The sequence below is a fragment of the Trichechus manatus genome, unplaced genomic scaffold, assembly GCF_000243295.1.
Source record: "Trichechus manatus latirostris isolate Lorelei unplaced genomic scaffold, TriManLat1.0 scaffold00026, whole genome shotgun sequence".
In the NCBI taxonomy this organism is placed as follows: domain Eukaryota; kingdom Metazoa; phylum Chordata; class Mammalia; order Sirenia; family Trichechidae; genus Trichechus; species Trichechus manatus.
This window is the reverse complement of record NW_004443962.1, coordinates 13,574,419-13,584,915: the sequence shown is the minus strand read 5'-3', so window position 1 is coordinate 13,584,915 and position 10,497 is coordinate 13,574,419. Positions and strand designations below refer to the sequence as shown.

At 41.2% G+C, this 10,497-nt stretch overlaps 2 protein-coding genes across 7 annotated transcripts in view; one reads left to right on the top strand and one right to left on the bottom strand.

The window, feature by feature from the left end:
* Positions 1–8,123, top strand: part of TIMMDC1 (translocase of inner mitochondrial membrane domain containing 1) — a 32,329-nt gene extending 24,206 nt beyond the window's left edge. Inside the window, exons 7-8 of one of the 2 annotated variants that reach the window (XR_002823615.1) lie at positions 2,742–2,985; positions 7,995–8,123. Coding sequence is in view for 1 of the 2 variants with exons in the window: in XM_004373658.2 (XP_004373715.1) it covers positions 2,742–2,892 (151 nt within the window). In the remaining variant the exon portion in view is untranslated. Of the gene's footprint in view, positions 1–2,741; positions 4,090–7,994 lie in introns of those variants that run through there. The other variant, XM_004373658.2, reaches the window with a different exon arrangement.
* CD80 (CD80 molecule) overlaps positions 1–10,497 on the bottom strand; it is a 60,818-nt gene that overhangs the window by 17,007 nt on the left and 33,314 nt on the right. For 2 of the 5 annotated variants that reach the window (XM_023728845.1, XM_023728844.1), the window contains exon 5: positions 9,048–10,320. In XM_023728845.1, the coding sequence (XP_023584613.1) occupies positions 9,986–10,320 (335 nt within the window). In that variant the 3' untranslated portion in view covers positions 9,048–9,985. The other 3 variants (XM_023728846.1, XM_023728847.1, XM_023728848.1) reach the window with 3 other exon arrangements.

Genomic DNA, 10,497 nt, shown 5'->3' with positions numbered 1-10,497 from the left:
CAGGCCTTCGGTGTGAAGTTTTACGTTTGTCTGAGATGAGCAGGCCTTCGGTGTGAAGTTTTACGTTTGTCTGTCTAGAGGTGAGGCTGTGTCTCGTTTGCTGTAGACGTGGCTGTCAGAGGCTGAGATTTCCCCGGGTATTCCTGTCTTTGTCTCCTCTGTGGCCCTTATGCAGCGCTGGTGGCACAGTGGTTGAGAGTTTGGCTGCCAACCAAAAGGTCGGCAGTTCGAATCTACCAGCCGCTGCTTGGAAACCCTATGGGGCAGTTGTAGTCTGTCCTATAGGGTTGCTATGAGTTGGAATCGACTCGAGGGCAGTGGGTTTGGTGTTTTGTTTTTTTGGTTGTCTTTGGGTTTCCCTAGGGACAACTTTTAAAGTAAGGTCTGAGTCTCACAGTTTTCTCAGTTGTAATCCCCTGTTATTATACAGGAGCCCTGTTGATGCGGCAGTAAGGCATAGGGGATCAGGGAACTATTCTATAATCCTGTGAGTTAGGTTTCACTCTCTTAGTGAGCCTCTGCCCCTGGGCTGTGGACTTCATAGTGCTTTTCAGCTTTTTTTTTTTAATCACCCCTTAGGTGAGACAGGGAGACTAGAGAGGACAGAGTTGGGTATTTCCGTTCCATCACATTAATGGGTAGATGGGGCTGAGCTGGGTATTTCCCTTCCCCCAGTCCTCCAGGTTGGTTTGGCTCTGATGAAACCCGAGTTGATCAGACTCTGGTGAAATAGTCATTGTTAAGGAGAACAGAGTGCTCTGGGCATTTCAGAATAGTTACTTTTCCCCTCCCCTTACCGAAGTAAGAGGGGATTTTTCTTAGATCATGAGATCCTGGTGGGGCTCCAGCAGATGACGTCTGCTGCTGCTGCCTTGGAAGTTAAATAGATGAGCAGTCATTTTTTTCCAGTGTTTTTATCTGAAACCTCCATTTGTACTAAACACACATACACACGTTCTCTCTCATGAAATTCTTAATATTTATAGGTCTGCTGTCCAAGGACCTAAGTTCTATAGGAGAAAGAGCATTGATTTTGGAGTAAATGAAACCTTAAAATCTAGCTTTAAATCCCAGCTATGCTATTAATTATTTCTCTGTCCTTAGATGTGTTCTTTAACTTCAAGCTTTCGGTTTTCTTGGCCACTCTGAGGGCAGAGTCGTACCACAGTACTCAATTATATGCTTGTTTCATTCCTTCCTCTGCCAGGTGGTAAAAGGTGGGTGGGATATGCAAATATCTAGATTGTAGGATGAAGCACTTAAAATTCTTAATGCCAGCATAAAATTTGGTATTATGGAGAATTAAAAGCATGAAGGTATTAGCATATTTCTAGTTCTCCAGGTGACATAAGAGACTTCTTTTTTAAAAAGTTTTGAGAAAGGGTTTGGAAAAGTAAGGAAAATATATTGGATATTTGAATGTGATATAGGAAGTTAAGGAACAATTAACATTTGGAAAAATACAAATAATAACTATATTTCAATTAAAAAGAAAAGGAACCCAGAAAAACTGAAGAAGTTGATCAGTTAGTTAGAAATGGAAAACCTTGAGAATGGTTAAGAACAATAACTTGAATTATAATAATGAAAGAATACTTTGGTCGGCAGAAGGAAATAGCGTCAAGAATGTGTCTGTCTGTGTGTGATACTGCTGAGGTTAGTTAATTCAGTAAATGGTTCTATGTCTGCTTCTTTGCTTAGGAGTAACTAAGGAAATCAGAAGAAATGAGAGTCTAAAAAATTGCCTTATTGAGCAGAAAATATAAAGAACTGGCAGTAGAGATATGGAAGAAGAAATAGTCAAATCTGGTTGTGAAGAGTTGAGAAGAAAGTTATAGATGTTCCTGATAATCATTTAAAGAAACCAAACCCATTGCTGTTGAGTTGTTCTGACTCATAGTGACCCTACAGGACAGAGTAGAACCACCTCATAGGGTTTCCAAGGAACGGCTGGTGGATTCGAACTGTCGACCTTTTGGTTAGTAGCTGTAGCTTTTAACCACTGTGCCACAAATGCTAATAACTCTAGGAGAAGAACCGGTATATTATCTGGAGGGACCAATCCCTGGAGAAGGACATTGTGCTTGGTAAGTAAAGGGTCCACAAAAAAGAGGGAAGACCCTCAATAACGTGGATTGACACAGTGGCTGCAACAGTGGGATCAAACATGGCAACGGTTATGAGGACGACGTAGGACCGAGCAGTGTTTCATTCTGTCGCACATAGGGTCACTGTGATTCGGTGCTGATTTGACAGCACTTAACAACAGCAACATTGTTTGGAAATTATATTTTAACTCTTCATAAATACAGTATACATCTGTAGTGCTGTCCTGTATGTCTTTTTCCTACCTAGATTTCCATTTATATAGCCTTTGTCCAGTTCCCACAAGGCCTGCCAACAGAAAATTTAACAGGCAGTGTAGTCATATTTCCCTGGCCCTCAGGGCAAGAGAAAGCCAGGCAGGGAGGCTCACACCTCAGTGCAGGGTGCTTCAGCTCCCTCACGTCACCCCTAACTCTAGGAACCAGCATCCTGGAGTATCTTAGGGATCAGAGCCGGAACAGGTTAGGAGAGAGAAGAAAGTCAAGTATTTAAAGTACAAGTAGCAGTATTTGCTTATGAGTTGTCAAACTGAAGCAGGGAGAGTGAGAATGCTATCTTTTTTTTGTTTTAAATCTCTGTAAGAACTAAAGAAATGGAACAGTACTTGATATGTCCTTTTCGTCCTTTGATTACAGGAAAGCTAGACTACAAATGACTGAGTTACTCCCTGAAGAGATTGAAAGTAGCTTACAGAAAAATCGATCTGAGGATGATGCTAAGAAAATTGAAGCACTGTTAAACCTTCCTAGAAACCCTTCATCAACAGATAAGCAAGACAAGGACTGAAAGACGTTCTGGACTTGAAAGCCATTGGAGAGTTGAAGGGAACTGTGTTCTCATGTCCATTGAATGCCAGTGGTCAGGCCATGACGCTGTCTAGTAAGCCCTGGAACCTGTAGTGGCAGGGACTTTTTTTTTTAAGCCAAGAATTGGGCTATTGTACCCTCACTTTACTTAGCCTTAAATTTAAATAATATTTATATCTAACTGATAAGGATATAAATCTGTATTTAAATTTAAGACTAAGTAAAGTGAGGGTAATATATGTATTAATATGTGTATTAATGTATTCTTTTCACTAGATTTTACAAAAGTAAATAAAACATTTCCCAAAATATCAAAGTTGAATTCTGCATGAATATATTTATTCGTGTAGCCCTTTAAATGGTGTTCTGGGAGCCCCTAGGAGAAGGAGAGGAAAGAACAGGGAAGGCAGATGACCTGTGAAGCCCTTTTGCCCTGGAGACCTGGAAGCAGCATGGACCTAAACACATAATAGTGTTTGGTTTTGTTTTAATAGAAATCGAAGATGATTCCTGTGCCATTTGAAATAAAATAAAAATGTAACAGAAAGGAAGTAGATAGGCATTATTCAGGACACAGCATGACTTTGTTTCCTCTTGGTTTAGTTTATCATTATTATTGCTGACCAGCTGTCTACCTGTAGTACGCAGGAGTTACTTAGAGGACGGACACAGTCCCTGCACTCCAGGAGCTTGCTGCCTAAGGAGGAAGCTGTCCTGCAGGTTGTAACTTTTACTAAATGAGAAGCAAAAAAATTACTGAATTAAAATAAGTGTATTAGTAGGAAGAAACTGCTAGTATTTTGTTTTGGTGTTAGACCCTGTGACGGTTAAGGTTGTGTCAGCTGGCCTGGGTCGTGATCCTCCTGGTTTGGCAGTTGTGATGTAGTTTGGCAGCTTTCTAATGATGGAATCATCTCCATAATGAGATCTGTTGTGAGTGGCCATCAGTTGAAAGGGAGTTTCCCTGGGGCTGTGGCCTGCATCCAGTATAGGTGGACTTTTTGGCAAGGCTCACTGGCTTTTGCTTGCTCTCGATCCTGCAGCTGGCTGTTCTTTATCTGACTTCCAGATCTTGGCACTTGAGCTAGCAGCTTGCCTGCCATCTTACCTGCTAATCTTGGGATTCATCAGCTTACACATCCTGTGAGCCAGAGACCTCCTGTCTGACCTTCCGATCTTGGGTTTGCCAGCTCCTGCGGCTGTGTGAGTCAGGAGAAACCACCAGCCTGACCCACGAACTTGGGACTTTACTTTCCAGCTTCTACAACTGCGTGAGCCATTTCCTTGATGTAAATCTCTCTCTCTCTATATATATACACTGCACTGGTTTTGCTTCTCTAGAGAACCCAGCCTAAGACAGAGCCCTTTGTTCCGACTCAGAATACTGTCGTTCTACAGGAGCAAGACTTGGGAAGCAGTGTAGTGTAGTGGCTAAAACCGTGGGCTCTGGAGACAGACTAGGGGCCTATGGCAAAGCCATTTTACTTTCAGTCTCGGTTTTCTCACCTGTGAAATGAAATAGTATCTACCTTAGAATGAGTGTTAAATGAAATGATGCATGTAAAGCGTTGAGTGCACCGTCCTGGCACACAGGAAAACAGTTAATGAATGTTGGTGGTTATAAGGATTTGAGAACCTCTGCACTGGGATACTGTCACCATGATTTGCACGTTACTACCACACTCCAAAGGTGTGCTTTTCTGAATTACAGTATTCAGTTCATAAATTGCTGACAAATTAGCAATTAGTGTATCTGTTCATTGATTTGTTCACACCCATATGTAGCCTAAATCCTTCAACTAAAAATTATAAAATTAGATGGTTACTTTTCAAAGTTGTTCTATTCATATCATAAAAACAGATTATCAGAAAAATGAAAGTAAAACAACTTTTTGAAAAAGTAGTATTAAGACATTTATCAAATATGATAAGCATAATTTCATATAAGCAGCCTAAAATTTGAGATGTGACTAAGCTGTCCCTTAAGTTTGTCCTCTTTTGTGGCTCCTTATTTCTCGAGGCCTTTTTTTGATCATGTCTAAGGATCATGAATTTAACGAGATGCAGCAGTTCCTGTTTCGTCGTTTGTTTCTTTGTGTAGTCTTAGTAGCCCACTGTTATTGTCTCCAGTGGTTTAGTTCTGGGAGCAGCCATTCAAGAGCGTGTTTCTGCTCCTCAGACTGTATGGTGGAATCTGGCCCCTTACAGCTGCCAAAATTAAACATTTTAAATTGAGCCACACTGGAGAAACTTGGTCAACTCTTGCTGTCCGACTCTAAATTTTCGGATAAAAATGTCTGATTGACCCAGCTTAAGTCAGATCAACTCCTGGTCCAGTGAGGTGTGAATAGCAGTTTCAGAGGGGGAGGAGCGATGAGTAACATTGTAGGAACAGCAGGTGGCCACTTTTTTTCAGTTCTCTGCTGATGTCAGAAGGATCCAGAAAAGCACTTTAGGAATCTAAGGAAGCCGTATGGAATCCTATTGTCAGTTTTCTCTAAAGAGTGTTGTCTTAGTTATCTAATGCTGCTATAACAGAAATACCACAAGTGGATGGCTTTAACAAACAGAAATTTATTCTCTCACAGTTTAGGAGGCTAGAAGTCCAAATTCAGGGTGCCGGCTCTAGGGGAAGATTTTCTCTCTGTTGACTCTGGAAGAAGGTCCTTGACTCTTCTGAGCTTCTGCTCCTGGACAGTCTTCATATGGCTTGGCATGTCTCTTCCCCATCTCTGCTTCTTAGCTTGCTTATTTAATCTTTTATATCTCAAAAGAGATTGACTCAAGATACACCCTACACTAATCCTGCCTCATTAACAGAACAAAGGCAACCCATTCCCCAATGGGATTATAACCAGTGGCGTAGAAGTTAAGAATTACAACATATATTTTGGGGGGACACTATTGAATCCATAACAGTAGTTTACTGCTTAGTACATACACGGTAAAAACAGTCTCATTTTAAATGAGAACTTTCTCATAAAAATATTTTACAAATAAGTATAAACTAGCATAAAGCTATTCAAAGAGATTATCAGTCCAATATGAACCAGTAGAGTGCAAATCTTTAAACCAAACTGTCCCTCTCCAACCTCTTACTTTGAGATGCATATGTAAGTTGTTTACCTTACAGGTCAGAGGAAACTAGTTTTGGATAGTTCTACTTATGAACCCGATGGAGAAGTGGGAGAACAAAAAGGGGAACACAATGAAAAATGAAATATTGGCTAGTTGCCAATAATATTCCATTATCCTCTTGATATAGGTGTACACTTCCCATGCATTAGACTCCTTTTAATAGCAACATAAAATGTTTCTCCAGTATTGCATCAGGAAATCAGATCAAGTCTCTAAAGTTGACCTGATATTGGACAAATTCTGTTTCCAGAAGCACGCAGAAAGGTTGGTGGTTCAAACTCAACCAGTGGCTTTCCAGGAGAAGACCTGGTGATCTGGTCCCATAAAGATTACAGCCTTGAAAACCATATGGGGCAGTTATACTCTGTCACGTGGGGTCACTAGGAGTCGGCACCCAATAACAGTATGCATATATACACACACACGCATCAGACTTAACAGCCCAGAGTTGGATCGGTGAAGGGAAAGAACACCAGAGCCAGGAGATCTGGGTTCTGACTCGGACTCTAGCCTTCACAAGTCAGGTCACCTCCCTAAGCCTTGGTGTCCTTGTCATTGATGAGACTACTATCCTCTAATGTCCCTTCCAGGACTGAGTAACTGTATTCGTAAACCTACTGATCAAGGCTTCCAGAGCTACTACAGTTCCTCCCATACTCCTTTAGTTACTTCCTGAAATACCACTGAAGTGAAAAGGCTTCTAAAGAACAGATATGTGAAGGACAAGGTGGGGCGATCCTGCCATCTGGGGAAGCTCCAAGAAGAGGTCAGTCATGGATGCAGGTGGGACCTGAGGAAGCAAACAAGTACTTCAAACCCTAAATTCACAAGGGAGGACTAACATTTAAAAAATTGATATTTTGTATTTCAAGACCAAGGGTATCCCCACCTTGAGGTAACATTGTAGATGTTAATCTTGATGACTAAAGAATATAAAATCCCATTGCAGTTGAGTCGATTCTGACTGAGAAGGAGCCCTGGTGGCACAGTGGTTAAGTGCTTGGCTGCTAACTGAAAGGTTGGTGGTTCGAACCCACCAGCCCACTCCGTGAGAGAAAGATGTGGCAGTTTGTTTACATAAAGATTACAGCCTTGGAAACCCTATGGGGGCAGTTCTACTCTGTCCTACAGGGTCACTAGAGTCAGAATCGTCTCAGTGGCAGTGGGTTTTTTTTTGGTTTTTAAATTATGGAAGAACTTGGAACTAACTGGATAGCTTTTACTAGATGAAATCTCTATCAAACAGATGTTTATTAAGCATCTCTTCTCAAAAAATAATCAAACGTTATTAAGGCATTCTTCTACACGCGTAGGACAAACAAGAATGGTTGCTCTTCTCAATAAGCCTACCATCTGGTAAAGGATATAAGACATGACACATGAAAATAAACTCAGGGTGGTATGTGATGTGCTAGAGATAGCATATGCTGCTGAAGCTCAGAGGTCGAACTGCCTGAACTGCGCAAGATGGCCACAGAAGCTTCATGTAGAAGGCTGGAGACTTGGCTTCATTGTGTAGTATCAGCAGAATGAGCAGAAGAATTTTAAGATAGAGGGAAAATCAGGGAAATTCTAGGTAATCACAGAACTGAGGGAGACATCCTGGAAAGGGAATCCTGAGGAGTGAGTAATAAGTTGAAATGAAGAAAGCACAGGACAGGAAGTTGGGAGATTGTTTTGGGGAAAATACGTATAGGCTGCTATGGTGTAGTGAGTGGGTGCCCTGAGCTTGATGTCTGGTTTGAGTCCTGGTTTTACTCCTTATCTGCATGACCTCAAGCAGATCACTCAACCTCTGGGAGCCTCAGGTTTCTCTCCTATAAAACGGAGATAGATCTTGCTCGTAGATATTTTATAAGATTAAAATGAGATAATGCTTTTGTAAAACGTAGACTGTTATGTAAATCTTAGGTGTTATTTTTTCATTTTCCTTTATATTTAAAGGCACCTCTGCTGATGCTCATCCCCTGTGCTGGTGTCATCCCAACCTTCAAAAGTCAAAACTGAACCCTTTATGGAAGCTATAACCACCCTGGACCTGGCATCAGTTTCATGGATTCCAGTGTTTCAATGCTTCTCTTACCTGAAAACACCTGGCAATTTTCAGAGAACACAAAGTTGATACAAGTTAACAGTGTGGCTATGACAAAAGCTAATGTTATGTTAGGCTGATAAACAGAAAGAACATTCTAGATCCCAGGAAGTAGTTATCCCATTGTTTGCTAGACTGGTCAAAATCTAAATCTTACACTCCAATTTATTGACATCTAGTGTGTTCATACATGACATCTGGAAACCAGGCCATTTGAAGAATAGTTAAAGAACTGAGGATGTTTAGACGGAAGAGATGAGCTGGAATGTGGAAAGTTACATTTTAAAAAATGTTCTATAGGTACTAGAGTCCCTTCTGAGTTTTTGAGTGGGAAAATGACATCACAAAAGTAATACTTGATGAAATTTGGCTCTGTGCTTGGGTCGGTGGGATGACTGTGGGCAGGAGGTGTAGAGACTGAGGAGGATGTTATGGTGTTAGTACAAAGTGACCCATAAGTGACCATAATCTGTCTCCATCAGTCCTGGGGGATACATGGAAAAAGAAATGATTGGATAAGGAGTTAGCCTGGGCAGATTACTTCAAGATGAACTCAGAGTAGTGTTTTATGGATAATGAAAGACACTGAACTGGCTGACAAGAGGAGAACATTTCAAGATGGCAGAATGGCACAGCAAAGGAAGAGATTGCAAAGCAAATTGTATGTGAGGAGAAAGGAGAGGAATGGCAAGCATCTGAATAAGGTTTTGAGAAGGTGGGGTAGCAGGTCAAAGTTTTAAGTTTGGTACTGAAAGGAAGAGAAGATTGTGCCTCATCTTCCTCATGATCCCATGTATCTTTCACATTGGTAGAGAAGAAGGTGGAGGAGGCTACCTTTAGATGTTCCCTCTAGAGCTTGCGGCAGGTCCTTGGAGATAAGCACGAGCTAAAATAAAAATGATAGGTGAGTTTCCCTTAAATCATACCCATTATTTCAGTAAGCCTTCAGACTGGCTTAGAAATAGAGCAGTGGTTCAACTCGGGGTGATTTCCCCCCAGGGAACATTTAACAATATCTGGAGACATTTTCAGTTGTCACAACTGGGGCTGGGTGTATAGGCATCCAGTGGATAGAGGCTGAGGATGTTGCTAAACATCCTACAATGCACCAAACAGCCCCCTAAAATAAAGACTTAATCTGCTCAAAATGTCAATAGTGCTAAGGTTGACCAACCCCGAACTAGAGGGTTAAGGCTGGACAGTCTGCATTGGAAACATCTTTAAGACCACCAGACCCCTTCATGCTACCACAGGAGTGAATTGTTCACAGCAAAGCATCTCTAGTGACTTCACTGATCTTTGCCCTTTTTTGGGGGCTGAAGGTTGAGGAATTACAGATGTTGGTCTTCCATTTTCATTTGCTCAGTGTACGTGATTTCTAGTCTAAGAAGGGTTGGTGCACCCTCACAGTGATTTTGGCCCTTACCTCTGACCTAGCAATTCCTCTTCTGCTTTAGTTGTAGAGATTGAAGGTAGCATATGTCTAAGACCACAAATTTAAATTCTTAAGGAAAAACATCCTAGAAATCTCTCCTTTCCTCAACCACTCCTGATCTCTCATTCAAAAAAGGTATTCTGAAGAAATGAGAAAACCATGTAGTTTCTCAACTTCATCAGTACATCTTACTCCCCTCAAAGAAAATCATTCTTGCTCTCCAAATTTTGTCATTCTATGTTTCCTCCAACTCCAAATCAAAGGTTAGAATATCACTTAGCTTCAGAAATGTCTTCAGATCAGTTAGCAAGCCTCTGTGTCTCCAGGAAAATGTTATACAGCTAGGGGAAAATAAATGGACGAAACTAGAATGTGTCTTGAAGGCAGTGACTTCCCATCTTTGCGACTTCAGTGGCTAGTAGAGGGCCAGGCACATAGCAGATATGAAAGAAAGGTTTGTTCAGTGAATGAACACAACCTGCTGAGACTAGTAAAGGGAGACACTAAAGTTTCCATAGACTTTGTTTCAAACAGGAGAACAGAATAGGCTAAAACCTCAGAGAGAGGCTGAACTGTACTGATAGAGTTTGCGCTTCCAGAAATTGAGGTTGTGATGATAGTACAATAGTACTTACTGTGGTTCCAGCAGCATGTGATTAATACAGTCATCCCACAAATCCCAATTATTGTGATGAGGATAGTGACCCAGAGTGGGAACGGATCAACAAGAGGAGAAGGCTTGGCTGTGGAGTGAAAAAGAATAGTGTCAGCTCTAATGTGTTTCCCACTGCCTGATACCCATTCTGTGCCTCTAATAAAATTAGTAATATAGCCACATCTTTGTTCAGTGACCGTAATAAGTCACAGCAGCACTTTATTATCATTTTATTTTTGTGTCTAAGAATGCTATCAAAGTCAAT